General features: G+C 45.6%; 1 protein-coding gene across 3 annotated transcripts in view; it reads left to right on the top strand.

Moving 5' to 3' along the window:
- Window positions 1–20591, top strand: part of SEL1L3 (SEL1L family member 3) — a 128938-nt gene that overhangs the window by 49800 nt on the left and 58547 nt on the right. For all 3 annotated transcript variants that reach the window (XM_059164240.1, XM_059164258.1, XM_059164250.1), the window contains exons 10-14: window positions 2018–2229; window positions 3475–3654; window positions 12171–12290; window positions 14021–14161; window positions 17740–17802. In XM_059164240.1, coding sequence (XP_059020223.1) covers window positions 2018–2229; window positions 3475–3654; window positions 12171–12290; window positions 14021–14161; window positions 17740–17802 — 716 coding nt within the window. The remainder of the gene's footprint in view (window positions 1–2017; window positions 2230–3474; window positions 3655–12170; window positions 12291–14020; window positions 14162–17739; window positions 17803–20591) is intronic.

Here is a 20591-nt window from a genome sequence, read left to right on the forward strand (position 1 = left end):
GGCTGGGGACACAGCACTGCTACAGAATGCAATACTAGCAAAGCTTTAGAAAGAATGGGCTTCTAATAGCCGCAGACAAATACTCATGAAACATGGTTAATTTAAACAAGAAAGTTGAGGGTCAGAATTATAGAAGCTTTTGGAAAGAAAAGGCATGTGTATCAATACAGATAGTTGTGTATATGAGTTTTAGTCTGTGCAAAGGGAAAATTCTGGAAGCATACACACCAAGCCTTTAACAATGCTTGTCTTCACTATTAAAGAGGGATCGGGAGAGAGGGCACTTCTGATTTTATTTTATACAAATCTGTATTGTTTGATTTTTTTTCATAATTGTGCAGATTTTTCATGAGAGGATTAATAAACTAAGAATGTTAAAAAAAAAAAAGTGAGGTCATTTTTTCATGTTCAGCAAGCAGCTATTGATCGAGAGAGTAAAAGCAGACCCCGCTGTTGCTTTTTGGAATCTAGTAGATGGCTGGGGTGAGGAGTTCCAGGAGCCAGGAGATGAGACTGCCTTGGTTTGGGCAGGGGTGGGCTCCTTTCCCGCAGCTCAGCAGGTGGAAGCACGTGTCCCCCACTCAGGGGGCAGCCAGCCCTCTTGTGTGCTCAAAAGGACTGGCACCAGCTTGTAGCCAATGGCTTGGCTTTTGCAATATCATCCTTGGATCCCAATGGCCTCTGTTTTTAGCATGGACTCTGCGAGGGACTTGCCCTTAAGTAAATCCAATCTCAGACCTGCCCATTTCAGTTTTCCCACATTGGAGATTCATCGCTGTTTACTCCTTAGTTGAGTGCTGATAGAATGGGTCTCTTGTTGCCTCCTAAAAGTTATTAGTAACATTTTTATTTTGGATAGAATGAAGAAAAGAAAAGAAACATGTTGGACATAACAACTTTTAGGCAGATGCAATTTTAGTCTTAAATAAGTTGACCATGTCTCTTTAAACCTAAATAATATCTATACAATCCTATATGGTCCTTTGCAACATATCATCTAATAGATACAAAGAATAGAAAGTAAACATTTGTTGCCTAAATTAAGGAACGAGAGAGATGAATGGTGTAGACATACTTTGGAAGACTGTCACCCTTATGTTATAAGGCCATATAACTTGCTGGTTTGGGCTTAAATGCTTATCAGATTTATGGGATGGTTAGGTGAAAGGAAATATCGTACAGCTGAAGGCAGTTGCATAGAGAAGGATCTACCCATATTGGTAAGGTACTTATTAAGACATCTGGTTGCCTATTCATCAACAAGTCGGTGCAGCAGAGTAAGTAGGAACGGCTTTTGTGCCTCGCAAAGCTGAACTCAAAATTGGGCTCAGCCTCTGGCTGGGTTTTGTAATGTCGGACAGGTTAGTTGATGTCTCCAGGCTTCAAACTCCTAATTGGAAAAGTGAGGACACTAATAATAGTCCTACTTCATAAAATTGTTCAGATTACATGACATAATTTACATAAGACACCTAATCCAGTATTTGGCATTTTGTAAGCCCTCCATAAAAGTTGACTCATTCCTTTCGTTGTATTTAGAAACCCTCAAGAAAAGCTGGAGGCAAAAGATAAGAAAGCACCTCAAAATAAGTTTCGTTTGCTCAACTCTTTAGAGCAGCACCTAGGAACTATTTCTGAGGTAAAACACGTTCTTCTTCCGAGAGTCTCAGAGAGAAAAAAAAGTCTCTCTGGAACTTTCAGTGGTCCTGATTTGGTGGTGAGTTACACTGAGTAAATTACTCTCTGGAGGCTCTTTCTCAGCTATATATAAGGCATATCCTTTTTCCCAGGATACTAGGCTGTCATTCAGTGCCAAAGAAAAAGCTATTTGCAGAATGACACCGTGGCATCCCTGAAGGGTTTCATTTACCTCCCGAAGGTGGTATATTTCAAGGCTCTGTAGAACAAGCCATATTGATAACTCAAGTGGTTTAATTGGCTTTTCCCTCTTCTTTCTAAAGCCACGTCGATCCCATGGTAATTAATTGTGTGTGCTGTAAATTGTGGTTATTTACAGTGCCAAGGAACCAGAATGAATCTGTATTAGAAATCGGCGGGAGGATATTTGAGAAGGCTGTAAAGAGACTCTCCAGTGTTGATGGTCTTCACCAAATTAGCTCTGTAGTCCCCTTTCTGATGGATTCTAGCTGCTGTGGATACCATAAAGCATCCTACTACCTCGCAGTCTTTTATGAAACTGGATTAAATGTGCCTCGGGATCAGCTGCAGGTAGAGTATTTCATGGGTTCCAGGAACATCAGTCACCTGCATTATATTTGCAGAGTAATGCTCTCATACCCCAGGTGGAAGATGGACCTGTTCATGCTCCGTGGAGTCCTTTAAAAATCTTGACACTCAAGAAAAACATCCTAGAGCTCCGTAAAGTTCAGGATCTTCTTCTTTCAGAGAGTGAGAAAGGGCTCTTCCTTTCTGGACACAAGCTGGGGGATACGACGATGTACTCTAAGGAGGAGTTGGGGCACTCCTTCAAGAATAGGGGCCTCTCACCCAGTTCTTCTAACTACTTAACTCTTTTGGCTGTAGGACCATTATCCAGCATGACTGGATAGCTTAGTGAGCTAAGTGAAGTCATTTGGACCTCTAAGCAAGGACCACCAGCCTTCTACCATCAATTCAAAAGCCATAGCAGACTGTTTCCTTTGTGGTTCTGAGACCCAATTAATTACGCCATTTGCCACATTTGCGATCCCATTTATATAAGTGCTGCAAGTGGTTCCTGATTACTTTACGTTTTCGTCTGCACACAGGATTGTTTTTCTTGGATTTGAAGAAATTTATGTTGTTTAAATCTGCCCAAGGAGTTCCATGTTCCTTCTATGTGACTGCTTTTTGTATGTCTCTGGCTTATTGGAGGTTGTGACTGATGGGATGCTTTCCTGAGTCCCCAAGCAGTCCCCCACAAAGGTAGAAGAGTGAAGAAGATTGTAGCCTTGTCTCTGTCACAAAGTGGCTGGTGGGCCATAGACACATGACTTCAAGTCTCTCTCTCCCCTCTTTCCTCTACTTTGCAATGAGGCTGTTAGACCAGCTGACCTCCAAAGACCCTTCTCAACACTAACATTCTGAGAATGTAAGGTTAGGACATGGCCACTATTCATATCATCTGTCATAGGTGAGGTAGGTGAAGAGGACCAGGAATCCTTAGAACAGTTGACAGATACACAAAAAGATTCTATGAGAGAAATCAGGGGACAGTCCCTGTTTTCATGGAGGGAAGGGCCAAAGTCAAAGAATCATAATATTAAGCATTAAGAAGGACAGAGAGCTAGAATTTGTAAACCATTAGAAAGTTGCTGTGGTTTCTTTCCTAAAAAATATTTTTAAAGGCCTGTTAACCTGTTTCTGGAATGACTAGGTTCATATATAGGAATGGGGCCAGATGACCTTTAAGTGTGAGGATTTTATGACCTTTTCTACAATCCTGTGAACACTTGGTAAATTTCTTCCTAACAGGGCATGTTGTACAGTTTGGTAGGAGGCCAGGGTAGTGAGAGGCTGTCTTCAATGAATCTTGGATACAAACACTACCAGGGTATTGACAACTACCCCCTGGACTGGGAGCTGTCCTATGCCTACTACAGCAACATTGCCACGAAGACACCCCTTGACCAGCATACACTACAGGGAGATCAGGTAAGATAAAGAAGTGGGTGGAGATGGTTATAGCCCTGTTTACGGGGGCTTCCTGAACAATTTTATACAGCGTCTGCACCTGTGGCCAGCTCAGTTTCAGGTGTTCAGAGGATGCGCATAATTGAATGGAGAGAAAAGCTATCTTGCACTCTCCAATTCATATTTCCTGGCTGTGTTCTTAGGCTGGATGCAGGAATATTCCTACACCCATGCATGAAAAACTCTTCATGAGCCAAAGAACCACCATGGGAAGAATAGGTTTGGCCCTGGACAGATTTCAATTTTGCAAAAAATGTGTACCAGAAACATAGACACCTTTTCTTTGTTCCAAGACCTTATAAGGGGGTGGGTCTGGAGATATTAGGGATTGGGTCAAATTGAGCAGGGGCAGTAAGCCAAGGGCTCCCATCAATGTGCAGCCAGCAAGCAGGGTCTGGTGTAAGGAAGCAAGCTCCATCCCCAGCTATGTTCCCAGTGCTGGGCACCTTGAGAAATATCTGTCCCCATCGTATGAGCCTTGTTAGCTCAGTGCTTCCAGGTGACTGACAGGTGATATTTGAAGCCTGCCTCAGCCAGATTAAGGTTACCTAACTCTAGCCTTTAGTTCCGTAAGCTTCCAAATCTTATTGACTCATTGGGCCAAGATATCTGTGACTCACATCTGCCAAAAAATACATAACATGTTACATTGGATCGACTGATGGTTTGTTTTGAGGACCATGAATAAAAGGGTGTAAGCAGAAGTGCTGGTGTAAGAATTCAAGGAAAGCTGCCTCTACTTGAGGCAGGTCTGCATTCCGTGGGAGTACACTATGGCGAGGTTGGCTTCTTGAAAAGTATTTGTATGTATGCTCTTTATCCAGGAAGGATTTAAGAGGTTTTGATGGTCATAGCCTTTGAGGTGGTCAAGTTGAGAGGAAATGCAAGCCACCTCTACCAGGAGTTGGCAATTTTTTCTCTGTAAGGGGCCAGATAGTAAATATTTCAGGATTTGCTCGTATAGTCTCTGCCAGGGAAAATATATGAGCAAATGGGAAACCTGGGTTTGTGCACTGTAAATAGTACATAAGCTGCATGGCTGTATTTGGCCCCAGTGGTGGCCATAAACTCTTGATTGCCCCTGCTTCTGTTCGGTGAGCCCAGGGGATATGCCTGGCTAGGTGAAGATCGTGGAACTTTAGCCTCAGCGGCTAACTGGGAAATTGTCTACTCACTGGTCTCCAGTGCTGCCCTTGGATTGCACTCAGAAATCCATAATGCAGCAAATTTGCACTTTGATGATTGGGAGTGGATGGCACCTAGAAAGGAAATAATGAAATCTACAGTGGCCACCGTATGGTTTCAAAATAAATGACTCAAAGGTATATGCTGTCAGTGACCATTAAAATTGAGTCGAACTATGAAACACCAAATGACCATCTATAGAGCCATTCTAATTCCGTCAGAAAATGGTGATTTCTACTGAATAAACTCACATAATCTTGTCATTATTGTTTGTATTCCCTCAGTGTATATATAAGCTACGTGAAAAATTGGACCTCAGTTTGACAGGAATTAATTTATGAATCCATAAAGTTGTTGTTGTTGTTCTTTAGAAAGGAATTATTCTGAAAAAAAAAAAAAATCTGTACAAAAAAAAGAGCCCCAAAATCATAGTGTGGTTATTCTACTCAGCCTAAATGTGTTAATAATGTCCTCTATGTATACATTATACTTTTAAGAATTCTAATTCAGCATAAATTAGCAATGGGGAATGGCATGTTGCTAACAAGCTCCTTTTCTTTTGAAGATTTGGCACATGCAATGTTACAATTATGAAAGAAAATGTTTAATTGGTCAGAACCAGGGAAGATGAAGAGAGGAGGTCCATCTTGCAGCTGAAAGTTGTGTGATTAAGAATCACAGATAAGAATTATACAGTTAGGAGAGTTGTATCCTTGCTCATTTTCTTAAGAATGTGTAATTAATGGCTTCTTGAGAATTTAAACAGGTGTCATACATTGATTTAAATGTCCTTTTGTTGAGAAATCTATTAATTCACCAGCAGCACGTAACAAATGAGGAGATACGGAAAGCCAGACCTCTAATTAACAAACCAAGGATTCGTCAGTAACTCCTTCCTTAATTCTTGCTTCATTTTCTCTTTTATGTAACTTGTGGTTTACATCATTTCATCTTCTTTATTCATAATCCGCTTCATGGTGACATGATTTAGCAGGACTCTGCCTCCGGTGAAAGAGAAAGAAGCAGCTAGGTTTTGTTTGTTTTTGTGTCTTAATCGCAAATGAGTTTCTTTCATTCTCACTGCTCCTGGGAATTTGGTCCACTGGGTTTGGTCCACTGGGTTTGGTCCCTAGCTTCCTCACTGTGCACCTGCTAGAGGGGCAGGGGTCTCATCCACATCCCTGGTGTCAACTGCCTTCCACATACTGATGACACTCAGACCTTCTTATCCAGCTGAGATTTTCTTTCTTACGTTCCCCCATCTACAATCCTAACACACTGTGACAGCAACACGCCACCTCCCCTCTCTGTCCCCCAAAACTCCTCCATGGGCGAAGCCACTGTCCGTGGTGCTGGCAGCCAAGGAGCCGCCCTGTCCCCCATCATCCCATCAGTTACAGTCCTCCTACCTTTACCTGCCCATTTCTCTCCGATCCCCAATCCTGCTGCCCCAGCTGACATTTGTCCCTCATCATCTCTGCCCTGAGCCACTGGACAACCACCTGGTCTGGGCTGAATCGTGCCCACCCTTTCCCATCCCCGTTGAAGCCCTAACCCCCAGTACCTCAGAATGTGACTCTCCTTGGAGGTAAAGGCTTTAAGGAGGTAACTCAGTTGAAATGGAGTCATTGAAGGGGGAGGCTGGGGTAATATGGCTGGTGTCCTTACAAGAAGAGAGGAGTAGGACACAGATAAAAGAGCAGGATGACCACAGGAGGACACAGTGGAAAGGTAGCCATCTGCATGGTAAGGAGAGAGGCCTTAAAAGAAACTAAACCTGCTAATATCTTGATCTTGGACATCTAGCCTCTAGAACTTTGAGAAAGTAAATGTCTGTGGTTTATGCTACCCAGTCTGGGGTGCTTTGTTGTGGTGGCCACAGCAAATCAATCCACATCCTGACTGGTCTTTCTGTCACTGGATTTGTCCCATCCATTCTCTTCTCATTGAGGCAAAGCAGGCTGTCCACAGTCGAGGGTCTCAACCTGGTGGCACATCAATTCACCTGGGGGTTTAAAGAATAGCTCTGCTCAGGCTTCACCCCGTGGTCTTGAAGTGACAGACTGGAGAGGCCGGGGCATATGTTGTATGTGTATGTGTATTAGTTTGACCTTTGAACAATGTAAGGGTTAGGGACCCTGATGCCCCCACATATTTAAAATATGTTTTATTTAAAATACTTAAAATTTTATAAAAATATTTAAAAGTCCACGTATAACTTTGACTTCCCCAAACTTTGATAGCCTACTGTTGACCAGAGCCTTACAGATAGCATAAACAGTCCGTTACACATCTTTTGTATATGTGTATTATATGCTGTATTCTGACAATAAGGTGAGCTAGACAAAAAGTGTTATTAAAAAAATAATAAAGAACAGATATTCATAATACTGTATTTATTGAAAAAAATACAGACTTGTAGGTTCAAGCCTGTGTGGTTCAAGCATATTTAAGAAGCTCAGATGCTTGTAATGTGCAGCTGGAGTTGAGAAGTGCTGACCCACAAGATCTCAGCTCAGCTGGTCGCTTGGCATAGGAGGCTTTCCCTGATCTGCCTTCTGTTTCTCCAGCCTCAGCTGTCAATAATCCCTGCTCAGCCTGTCTGCTCTGGTGACACCATACTTTTGGCCACAGGCTGCTGCTCACACCTCCTGGCCTGGTGTGGTCTCCTCTGCCTGGTTTGCTTTTCCATACTCACTCCCCTTTTCCTGCCTGCTGACCCCCCTACTTGAACCCTGGGCTCAGACATCACCTCCTCCTCCAGATGTCCTGTTATGGAGGGAACATGGTACCTGGGTATACCCCTGTGATTGCCTTTAGGATGGGTGCTAAGGACAGAGTCACAGAGCTGACTTCCCCAGGAGATTGTAGGCTCCCTGACACAAGCTCCTTGTCTGTTCACATCTGAAACCCCAATGTCCAGCACTGTGCTTGACACACCGACGGGTTTGCCGGTGGGACAGTAGATGGGGTAAGAGTGTGGTGCATCCAGTGACAAACGTGGAGTCATTACACTGTCCTGTTGACTCTCTGGTGCTATTTGATGCCACCAGTGTTCAGTGGACCGCAAGCACCAGGAGCTCTAGGCCCCTCTCACTTGGAGCCTTTCTGTCCCCTGGTTGGGAATCTGTAAGGACAGCTGATATCACTCCATTCTTACTTGAATAAAAATCTCTAAAATGTTAAATTTTAACAAAGAAAACACACACCCCTTCTTGGGAGCCAGGCATGATAGCTGACTTTAAACATCCTGAGAGGCAGGTTCTGACTGGCGGTTCCCACCGGGCTTGTGGGAAGTAGCGAAGGCAGGCAGTTTAAGTGTAGGCTCCTGAGTCCCTGGAGGGTGGGGTGGAGGGGGATCTGGCTAAGCCATTGTATCTCGCAACTCTGGAGAATACAGGGGCTCGGGAAAATGCAAGCTACCCAGTTGCAAAGTCGAGGTTTTCAAATTCCTGCCCTGTCTTCCTTCCTCTCTATCTAGTCTATCTCTGTCTCTGTCTGTCTCTCCCTCCCACTTCTCTCTCACACATTTCCCTTGCTCTGTCTCTTTTTTATTTCTCTCTCCTCCTCTCTTCCTGTCTCCACCACTTCCCTTGCCCTCCCCAACCCCTCCCTACCTTCCTATCTGCCCTGCCTTGTGCCCAATGGCAGACAGCTGATACGGTGTGAGCACGGCCCTTGTAGCCGGCAGGCTGAGCAGAGGGAGTGAGTGTAAAGCAGGGGGACGGGCAGTGTGGTGTCTCCTCTGACACCAGATGTAGGGGCTCTGAGGACAGCACGGTCTCCAGACAGTGGGCCCCCTCTGACCTGTTCAGCAGGCCAGGATCTGAAATATTCATTCTAGAGACCTTGATTTATAACACAGCAACAAACAGAACCCCTCAGAAGCCGCAGAAATCCTGGCACTGGTCAGCGTGGGGCCTCTCGGTCCCTGGCCACCTCTACCCAGCTCTGGCCCCTACCCCTCACCCCGTCACTCTGCCCAGCACAGCTTCTCCCTGGCTTGGGATGTCTCCATCTGAAGCATCATTCTCCGGTCACAAAACATGGTTCGAATGAATGAACCACTATGCATTGCTTGCTTGTTGTGGTTGTTCCTTCATTGGATGTCCTTGTAGGCGGTGGGCTTTCACAGAAGGCCCCAGGCATGTGGCTCTGATGTGGCGCTAGTGGCCACCATAGTGATTCCAGCACCAAGGAGAAGCCATAGGGACCCCAGCACCACGGAGAGCAACCAGCTGCCTGGGAGTGGCAGACAATTAAGGTGTGGCCCCAGGACCAGTTTTGCCTCATTTGGGTCCCAGGTCTGCAGTTCACTGGGTGTGAAATCTCAGATAGTTTTCCTCACCACTGTCTCCGTATAGCTTTTCACCCGTCAGGTGGGTGCCACGATGATGCGCATCTCACGCGGTCACTGCAGCTTGAGTAAGTGGGTCCACATGACGTGCGCCTAGTGGAGCCCAGCCCAAGGTATGAGCTCTCTGAAATGTTTCCGACTCCACCGCCCCCTCCTCAGATTCTGTTTCTTCCATCTTCTAAAGCATAACATTCTCTAGAGAGACCGTCCCCACAATGGAAGGCCGAGAGCTGCACAGAACCACAAAGTCCACAGGAGGGTGGATGTTCTGAACTGCTGTCAGCCTTTGACGTGTTAGGGTGAACTAAGGACCTAACAAATGATGAGTTCCGTTGCTGAGAGCTTAGCATATGCCGTCCGCTCTGCGAAGCTCTGTATATACCATCTCGTTTGATCCTCATGCAGCCCTATGAGATCAGCTCCCATTTTACAGAGCAGGCAACTGAGAGACTCAGAGAAGCTAAAGAACTGCGCAAGGTCACACAGCAAATGAGTCATGGGGCCTCAGTTTGAACCTAGGCCTTTCTATTATAAAAAAATAATTGCTGACATTATAAAAAATATAAAAAATATTTTAATATAAAAATTATATTATAAAAAATATTATTAAAAATAATGGCTGATAGGTTGAATGCTTTTGATATAGCAAGTACCATGCTAAGCTCCGTTTTGTGGATGCAGAGACTGAATCTCGGCTCAGTAAAGTTAGTGGCCCAAGGCCCATGGGTAGTTAGTGGTGAGTTAGAGTTCCCCTTGGTCTGATGTGAAAGCTTGTGCTCTTGATGGCCCCGTCCTGCTGCAAAGCTTGATGGCACGACCCAGATGAGTAGAAGGGGCTGGGCCAGGGGACAGTGATACAAAGGACAGAAGTGTTCCTTCTTCTTCAGAATTATGCCCAGCTGCCCCAGGATCCCCCATAAACATGACCTTTGCCCAGACCCTCCTCATGACACTGTTTGAATTCACTATGTCTCCGGGAAGACAACGGAACATTGAATTCACTATGTCTCCGGGAAGACAACGGAACAGTCTACCATTTGCTTCCTCTCAGATGTATGAGCCCTTCACTGGTGGTGAGGCCCGTGAGCCCCACTGCTGGCCAGCCCGAGTTTGACTCCTAAGTTTGAAGAACTAAATATATGATCTCGGATGAGTTACTTAACTTCTGAGCCTCAGTTTCTACATCAGAGAAATGGGAATATTGGCAGTGATATTCTTATAAGGTTGCAAAGAGTCAATGAGCCAGTCTTGGGCAAAGCATTTAGAACAGTGATATATCCTCAGTGAAACATCAGTGATATATCTTATCGGGATAGATGAGTGACAAAAGTTAAAGAGAAAGAAACAAAATGAGGAGAAGAAAAACAACCAAAAATCAAAATACCCAAGTTCTCCTGTTAAAAAAAAAAATTCTAGCTGGGAATTCCATTATTTGAATAACTCAAGCTTCAGCCCAGTTCCAGGCTCATCACAGATAGTAGAGTGTCCCATGGAGTTGGAGCTGAAACGCCAGCTCATTGGCCACACCCTTGTCAGAGTCAAGGAGACAGAGTGGATTCTAGGGCTTTCTTGCTAGAGGGCAACACTATGGTGAGCCTGAAAGCACTCTGTCTTTGAAGTTAAGCCAGCCTGGCTTCTGTGCCTGCCCTGCAAAGGGACCATGAGCTCATGGTTTCACCTTTGGGGCCTCAGTTTCTTTGCCTATAAATCGAGGACAGTAATATTTGGGTCGCAGCCTTTGGTGAGGATGAAGTGAGAAATAAAAATTTTAAATATCCGGCACAGAGATGGTTTCAGTAAAAGGTAGTGGGTGTCATTATTCGAACTGTTACTCTTCACTTGGTGGCCTCCCCAGGTGAGACACTGAGCAGGATGTGACACCTGCTGGGGGCTGATTTCCAGCACCGTCCCCACTTTCCAGCTCCCACCCCGCCCCCTTGCCCCAAGAAGGGACCTGCCAGTTTCAGGAATGGGGCTGCAGGCCAGAGTTTGTGAATATAAGGACATTTCTTAACTAACAAACAAAGAGGGTCAGAAGGGAAATCAGGCCTGGCTCCTTGTCCTTTGAGGCTTCTTTCCCAAACTCATGCAGATCCAATTTTTTTCACCATCTGCCCGTGGCATGTGCAGGGCATGGGAAGCCCGTTCCAGTACCCCTCATGGCATTGTTAAATAGAGTTCATTATGTGTAAGGAGAGACCGTGAAACAACAGAACTGGTCTCTTGATAAACAGCCAAAATTTACACATCAAAATGAGTCTGATTTTCTTCAGAGGAGTCGGATACCTCGGAGGCTGTGTGCCAATTCAAAACATTTTGTGAACTCTCCCTTTGGGTTCATCCTTAGAGCCTCTAGCACATTCTTGCTCGCATCCTTAGAGTGAACATGCCCTCTTTTTTTCCAGGGTAGATTTAATTTTTGGAAATAGCCAAAAGACATTTGAAGCTGAGCCCGCTAAATAAAAAGGGTTAGTCATGCAGGATAATAACACTTTGGGATAAAAAACAAAAAAACAAAACAGAAAAAAACCCAAGGTTATACTTAGAAAATATTGATTTACCCTTTTTGATGCTGTGTGTAATCTGGCTCTGAAATCAGTAGCGTGAAAGTGGTCTTCTGAACAAGCTTGAGCAGCAGAAGCAGAAGTGGAGGAAATTTTGCCCTCCCAGGGGAAATGCTTTGATAGGAACAAAAATGCCCATTTGGATAGATGTGATGTGATACATTCATTTCAGAAGAATCTGATCTCGTGGCATCGTGAGCACACCTCATATTTCAATTACTCATATAATTTTTACTTGAGCAATTGCTAGTTTAAGAGTAACATCCTGGCTCTTGCATGCCCAAGTCATTTGGACATTTCCCTTTTCCCTCTCCTTTCTTCTCCTTCCTTCTTCCCTCCCTCCCTGTCCCCCTTCCTTCCTTCCTTTCCAGGCATATGTTGAGACAATTAGATTGAAGGATGATGAAACACTCAAGGTACAGACCAAAGAGGATGGAGATGTCTTTATGTGGTTGAAGCATGAAGCCACCCGAGGCAATGCGGCAGCTCAGGTAAAAATGTGGTCCACTGCTTTGGAAAGCCTATCGATTATAATAGCCCAGGTTTTGCCACAGTAAAAAACAAAAACAAAAACAAAGAAACAAACCTTACTGGTTTAAAGCAACATGGGTTAGTTTCTTACTCCCGCTACCTGTCTGTTGGGGTGAGCATGTGCTGTGCTCTCGTAGACCCCTCCCCATGGAGCTAACGGGGGCGTCACTGCAACACAGGCTCCCATAGCCATGGCAGCAGGATTCTGCTCAGAAGTGGCACAAGCCATCTCTCACATTTTACCGGCCAGCGTAAATCACGTGGTCTCTCTTCGGTGTAGTCTGAAGTCTGCACCCAGAAGGAGAGAGAGCTGCAAGGTTTGTAATCTGTCCTAAAGACTACCATCAGACACTTTAGGACACTGATAGAAATAAAAAAGAAGCATCTTGGGGTGCAGGAGCGATTAGATGGGTATCAAGAAGAAGCCATGAATTCAGCTAGAGGAGTAACAGAAATCAGGTGAAGCATGACCCACGGACCAACCTTGGCTCTTGAGCATGTCTCGTTTCTTGGATGGACTTTTCTGAGGTACCAGGAAGGGCAGAAAGCTGGGAGAACTTTTTCTTTCTGACTTCTTGCCTTGACTGCACTATGAAGAGAAACCCTTGATGGGAAGCAGCTTAGGCAGACTGAACCGGGAGGGAGAAAGCTTCCTGAAGAATGGCCTTAGCTTTTGCTTTGAGCGCCTAATGAGCATACAGTGTGGGGAAGGGCCTCTGGGTCTGCTAAGCAGGCAGAAGCCCAGAGATGGGGAAAAGAAAGAAGACAGAAAAGACAAGTGCATTGGCAAGCAAGCATTTCAGAGACCCTTTAGTAATGGGTCTCCCACATGTCTGTGCTGACCTTCCTAGCATTGTCAGGAGATACTTTGCTGGAAGTTGTAAGTCCTTGAGTTGGGGTAGAAAGAAAAGGAAATAGAAGAAGAAGCAGAAAGGAAGAAAGACCACAAGGGTCCAGAATGGGGCCAGAATGTTAACAAACATTTCTCCGGCTCCCTTCTTGGGCGTCCGTCCCTAGCCTGCAGTCTTTCTAGCTCGGGAAGGAATTCCAGTGCCTGGTTCTGGAAATGCCTTGGTCACAGTCATTTCCCAGGTGCTCCAGGGCTTGGATGAACTTTCCTGTCCTTGTTCAGCAAATCTTTGTTGTGTAGCTTCCACGACCTTCTACTGAGCTTTGCTGAGTGGGGGCCAAAGGGAGAAAGGCAGACAAATCACATCGTGAGGTTCTGATCCCCAGAGAACTCCCAGTCTTGAGTGTCACGGTGGAATGAACCATGTGGACAAATGCTGGGGTGGGAGGAGATGAGTACCTTCTGATACGGATGTGCACACACCTCCAGGCCACTCATGAGGCTAAGGGGACAGCATGTACCTTCCAAAAGAAAGGTGCTTTGAAGAGAGGAGACAGTCATTGTTGACCAGGTTCCATCCGACTCTGGCCCTGGGTGCAGTAGACTGATTCACGTTCACGTCCAGACATGCATTGTTTCCCACTGGGGCTAAGGACTTGTATTTGCACAAGTTCACCTTTCAGGGCTCTAGCCTCCAGTTGGAAGAGGTCATGTGTCTGCCTAATTCCTGGTTCTTGATATGAAAACATTTTGAACTGGGTTTGTCCTTTCACCTTTTAAAGCCTTATGTTAAGCATTACACAGGAAAGTAATTATTCTCAATTTGCTACTGTCTTGAAGCAACGATTGGCCCAGATGCTGTTCTGGGGCCAGCAAGGCGTGGCCAAGAATCCTGAGGCAGCGATCGAGTGGTACGCCAAAGGCGCCCTGGAGACTGAGGACCCTGCATTAATATACGACTATGCCATTGTGTTGTTCAAGGTAAGAGTCCCTCAATTTGGGCTGAAATTATGCAATTCTTATCAGGCTTCCGGAGCAGTTTCCCATAGGTGTGCAGGCAAACAAGGAGTCTGTAACTGGAGAAATTCAGTATATGCTTCGGTCACTCTTGATGGAAAAGGATATTTTCTGAAAAGACAGAGTCAGAAATAGCCCCCTGGTCTCATTTTTAATCATTAGTCTTGTGTTTGGCACCTGAATTCTCTTTGCTTTTGCAAGAACGGTCTAGAGGAAGCACCCCTATTTTATGGATTGGAAAAAATGGCCAACCAGCCTCTAGAGGTACTGCAAGTTGTCATTGAATTACAGCTTAACCCAAGTGCCCCTTTGGGCTGGCTCCCAACAGTCTGGTCAGTCAAAAACAAAGACCTTGTTTTAAGCCACAGGAAAACAGGGGATGGGTTGAAAGAGCATTCGCCCAGGAGGCAGAGAATGGAATTCAGGTCCCTCCTCCACAGTCATCAGCTTGGTGTCCTTGGAGTTACTTGATCTCATGGGGAAATGGTGATGACCAGAGACTGAATGAGGTAACATAATGAATGGGCTTCGAGAAATGTAATATACTGTCTAACAGGAAATTTTCCTAGTTTGCACTGATTGAGCACGTATTACCTGATTTACACACGGGGAGGCATTAGGATTGCTGTTTGTATATATATGTGGTAATCGAGGTAGAGAAAGGATTTTTAACTTGCTCAAGGTCACACAATTGGTATATTTTAGAGATCTGGGACTGAGATCCCGGCACTATGGCTTCAGAATCTGTGTTCTGCACCCCCAAACACAAGACATCAACTCACCAGCCTTGGAAAAGCAAAAATCTTTTGGTCTCGGTGTGGAAGCCCCTGGGCCCCATGTCATGCCCAAAGAAAGCAGCTGCCCTCAGATAGCGAGTGTCTTCAAAGGAGGGCATGGAGTCACGTGGCCAGGTCCATCTTCAGAACCACAGCTGTGACCACTCACTGATTCATGGCTTTGCTACATTCCTAATCCTCTAACAACTTAAAACCTATTGGATCATACCATACAGTTTCCTAATTTAGGGTCTGGACTTTTCCTTTTTCAGTTGTCAAGTCAACATAGAAATGGTTTGACTCCTAGCCATATGCTGATGCATCCATGTGTTTATTCAATAAACACCCATTCCGGGCTGACCAAATGCCACACACTGTGCCAGAGGGAGGGACAGATGGATGTGTGTGCCATGTCCCCGACCTCAAGGGGCTTGTGCAGTGGTGGGGAGGGCAGGCACAGAGAGGCACTGTCCACCAGACCTGAGGCTGGCCCCTGTCAAGGCCCAGAGAAGATAACAGCATGAATCAGACGTTACTTCTGCCCACCAGGAGCTCACCATCTCGAGGAAGAGGAAAATACAGTAATAAATGACTCTGGAGGTGATGCAATGTCTGCTTTCCCAACCTTAAAGATTTTTGGTTTTCCTGCATTCTAACGAAGAATCCTTCAGGGGGATGAAAGCCCCTTATTGGTATTTCAGTAACGGGAAGATATTACCTGTGGTCAGAAGGTCCCTTTAAGTGTGTTCCATGTGAAGGAGTCCCATGCAGAAGATGACCTTCCAAAATGTGAAGAACAACCATGTGCTCTGGAGCTCCGTGCGGGCATTCGGCGTGTCGTATGATGGTGCCATGGTGACTATGGCTTGTCCAAGACAGTCCAAGCCGTCCCCTCTTCATGACACGAGGATAGCACTTTGACATTTACTGTAGCAGCTGTTTTCCATGAACTCACCCAGTGGACATTACTGAGCACTTACTATGTACCAGGACTTTACATTTCTCTCACTTAACAACTTCCAGGACAACTCAGATTTGGGCCTAGTGCAGAGGCTTTGTGCAAGAAATTATCCCACTTTGGTTTCCATAACAAATATTCTGGAAAATGTTTAGCACTTAGTAATCAGAATACCTGAATTCTAGTCGCAGATCTAACTGTGAGGCTTTGGGTAAAGTCATCTTCCTGTTTTATTCCTTCAAAGCAAAGAAGTTGATAAAGATAAACCTCGAGTTCTACCAGGTTCTAACATTCTGTCATCTTGTTCTTTCTGATGATTTTCCAGAAGTCCAAAAAGGTTGTCCCATGGCCCCATCCAGTTATTCCAAGTAACCTCCATGTCCTTTTTCCTTTCTTCTTCCTCTCGATTAAATGAAGTAATGTTGCATTTCTGAAAAAATATTTTCATCTTCCAACTTTGCTTCAGCTCATCAGTTTCATTAAGTAGGTAACTTCAAGGCTTGGAGAAACTTGGTGTGTATAATTTGACTTTTAGTTGGACTCACAATTTTATTTGGGGTCCTGAAAAATACAGAGACAAACACATCCTGCACAGTTTCTATAAGGAGGTTATGAGTCATTATACGTTCTCAGCACAGAATGGGAACGCCCGGGAAGAAAGAGAGTGTGCTACTTATGAACTTGGAGTGTGGAGTCCATCTGCTTGGGTTCAAATCCTACCTCTGCGTCTCACTCACTGTGAGACCCTGGGCAAGGGCTCAGAAGGGAACACTAGCAGCATCTTCCCAGGCTTGTGGTGAGGATGAGATACAGCAACACAGTGCTGGGCACACTTGAACTAACACAGGGATGTTTGCTTGTGCCGTCTTCAGTAGAGTTAAAAGCTATGTTCCTTGCAAAGCCCCCCACCCCACTCCAAAATTATATCACATGTTATGCCATCAACTGTTTCATCTATGACCAGGAAGACTCCATGGGGTACATGCCATGTATTTGTCAACACAGACGCTTGGTGAGTTTGGTAGCGCCGATGGTTTTCATCCAGCTGGCTTTGCCCACCACCTTTATTGTCAGTCCTATGGTGAGAGAGACCATGAGGCCCTCTCTTGCCCTACACTCAGACCTGCTGCTCCTCCATGCCATCCTCCCCACCCCTCAGTGTGATCCCACAAAGTTCCTCTCTTGTAGCAAGGACCACAGAGCCATTTCTCTCTGTGGCGGTGCTCAAACCACTTCTGCTAGAAAAGCTTCATTTTGCGGGAGGAACCTTGTCCGTTTCTGTCAACATCTGAGGCGATGGAGGCCAAGGGGTCCTATCCCCTTCCCGTCTGGCTCCTGAGCTGGTCTGGACACCCAAGAGGACCCGGGAAGGCTGCAAGGTATAGCCCAGTAGCTTCTGGCTGTCCATTGCAGATCGAGTGTGACATCAGACTCGCAAATGAGGCCATCTGCAGGAAACACATCCAGGATGACCAAACTCATTTCACTCTTCTTCAGGGCTTCTCCTGTCAAATTCACAGGAACACCATTCCCTCGGTGGTGATGGGGGGTTTGTAGGGACACTGAGCTGCCAAACTGAGATCTGCTGGCCCTGAACCACACGTACAAGCAAAATCATAGTGATGATGAGGAGGAGGATGGTAGATGAGCTCTGCATGTAGAAACCTTGAAGATAAGGCTTTTAATGAAGAAGGCTTGTGTTTTCTTTTTTAAGTATTTTATGTGGAGCACTGATACACCTCCAAGATGTTTCTGAAGGTGCTCTGCGTTTATTTTCTTCATGCTCATCGCTGTTTATCATTGTTTAGGGTCAAGGAGTGAAAAAGAACAGACGGCTTGCTTTGGAGCTGATGAAGAAAGCGGCTTCCAAGGTAACACTTCTGCATATTGTCAGAGGGAAACATTTGCGCCACACACACCCACACGCTCACAAGTCTGCGAGAGTAAATGGCCATCCCGTGGCCCAGCCCCTAGAAAACGGAGTGAGGTGGGAGGGTCACTGCCATCGCGGTGATTAGTCACTTCGGAGCTGTGACACAGACAGAAACCCACCACAATGGGGACAGCAGAATTCAAAAGCTGAACTCACCTTCCAGTCAATAGAATGCAGGCCGATTTTGTTTGAAGGCTAAAATTATAATCACAGGCTGCTCTGATAACAAGCAGTGGGGAGCGGTCCTCCTTGGAACTGAATGGATATATAGATACGCCGCTGAATTAGGGAAACCAAAAGCCTAATTCCTCTAAAGGTTAACCCTGTTGTGTCCAATCCCTGTGCCCTGCCCGTGCTTTAATAATGAGGATGTTTAACAAGTTGACAGCCAGGTTTAAAAATTGCTTTGTTTTGGTCACTATTTACTCTAAGATGTTGTCAAGTTAGCCGGTTTCATGATAGCACTACAGAATGGAGGTTAAATATCGCTTGCGGGGGGGTGGGGTGTGACGTGTACACGTATGTACAAGGCGTGCACACCCACACAAGCAAGCACGCTCACAGGTGCATGCGTGTGGATTTGCAAATAAATATGTAGAAACCGCTATAATTCTACAGCCTTGATGGAGTCCTTTATAGCCCTTCTGTCTCTTGAAAGAGACCCCTCCCCAAGGCCGCTAATATTTGCCTCATCAACAAAGAGTCCTCAAGCTGATTTCCACCCCCTCATCCTCCCCTGAGAAGTTCAGAGTCTCTTTTTGTGTGTGTAGAACAGGAGGTTGGAGCATGGAATAAACTGAGAGGCTTTCCGTTCACCGTGGTGGTGTCAAGAGGGCACATGACCCAAGAGAAGGGAGCCCACTGAAGAGCACACCAGCTCCTGCCCCCTTACAAGTTAGAGGGCAGAAGTAGCGAGGCTGTTGAATGGTGGTCCTTGAGGGCCTTTAGTCCAAAGCCCTCTAAAACAGGGCTGTGATGGGCTTGCCATGGCAGGTGTGAAATTTGCATCTCTTCAGCCATCCTTAGTGGTGAGCTGATGTCTAATGTGCTTTGTTTGGAAGGGATTCTTTTTTTAAAATTGACATATAATGTATTATTTGCCCCAGAGGTACAGGTCTGTGAATCATCAGGCTTAGACATTTCATAGCACTCACCATAGCCCATACCCTCCCCAGTGTCCATAACCCAACCACCCTATCCTTACCCCCTACCCCCCAGCAACCTTCAGTTTGTTTTGTGAGATTAAGAGTCTCTTCTGGGGGCGTCTGGGTGGCTCAGTGGGTTAAGCCTCTGCCTTCCGCTCAGGTCATGATCCCAGGGGCCTGGGATCGAGTCCCGCATTGGGCTCTCTGCTCAGGAGGGAGCCTGCTTCTCCTCATCTCTCTCTCTGTCTGTCTCTCTACCTATTTGTGATCTCTCTCTCTCTGTCAAATAAATAAATAAAATCTTAAAAAAAAAAAAAAAAAGAGTCTCTTCTGGATGGGATCCGGATGAAGGGATTCTTAGCAGAGCTTTGGTGAGGATTGAGGAATGCTGCGTTATGGCCTGGAGTCATCACATCCTTAAGTGTAGTGTGATTCTCACTTATTCACCCGGCAAGGGATTTTGAGGCCCCTAGCCTTTGTCAGGCACTGTGAGGAAGGTCCCACGCAGTTTGGTATTTGGAATGAGCGAGAAGTCACATGGGAGCAAATTTGGTGTTCAAGCTATGTATGTCCAGAGCAGAGTATGATCGGTAAGAGAGAAGACAGGATTTCTTATGGGGCTCCAGATGCAATTCCTTGTGGAGTTCTGCAGATGTTTTGAGGGATGACAGGTGCATTTGGATAAGCTTGTGGCCCCTAGCTTTGTAGCAGAAGTCACTGTGATGTGTACATTCCATAGGCTTGTCCCAAAGCTGGCTCTTGCCACTTTATAGTATGGCCTGCTCTGTTACATCATTGAGAGGCATTCTGCCAGACTTTCCAGGAGACCACCTTGCACCCTGTACAGCGTGCTGTCTGGGAAGAAGGCTTCCATGACTAGGTACACAGCACTGACACCCTTCCCGATGTCAGCTGGCTTGGGAATCAGCTTAGGGGCCTGCAGATCCCAACCCTACTCTCCACCCTCAGGATGTAGGATTTGGATTCCATTTTGTTTAGCACCTCATGTAAAGGGTGGCTTTCATTCGTTCGTCAAATATTTATTGAACATCTGCTCTGTGGCAAGCACTAATATAGGTACTTGGGACACAAAACAAAGATTCCTGCCCTCATGGAGCTTCTCTCTTAATTAATTTATTTTTTTAAGACTTTATTTATTTTTTTGAGACACAGTGAAAGCAAGAGAGATCACAGAGCTCCAGAAAGGGAGAAGCAGCCTCGCCACTGAGCAGGGAGCCCGATGTGGGACTCTATCTCAGGACCCTGGGATCATGACCTGAGCTGAAGGCAGAGGCTTAACTGACTGAGCCACCCACATGCTCTAGAGCTTCTGTTTTAATGGGCTTTGTTCATTTCTTTCCCTTTGGTCTTTCTGGCAGCTGGAATCTAGGAAGAAATCTAGAAAGCATAGCTTTTTAGGATCTGTTGCAGACTGAGAAGTCTCAGCCTGGTATCTTGGCATCTGTTCTGAAGGGACACCCGTTCTTCACTAGTAAAAGGTGGTGAAAGAGATTTGGTTCTGTACTTGAACTCTGATTTAATAAGTCTCACAGGTGCAAGGCACTGTTTGACCTTCGGATCC

Source organism: Mustela lutreola, chromosome 1 (assembly GCF_030435805.1).
Source record: "Mustela lutreola isolate mMusLut2 chromosome 1, mMusLut2.pri, whole genome shotgun sequence".
Classification (NCBI taxonomy): domain Eukaryota; kingdom Metazoa; phylum Chordata; class Mammalia; order Carnivora; family Mustelidae; genus Mustela; species Mustela lutreola.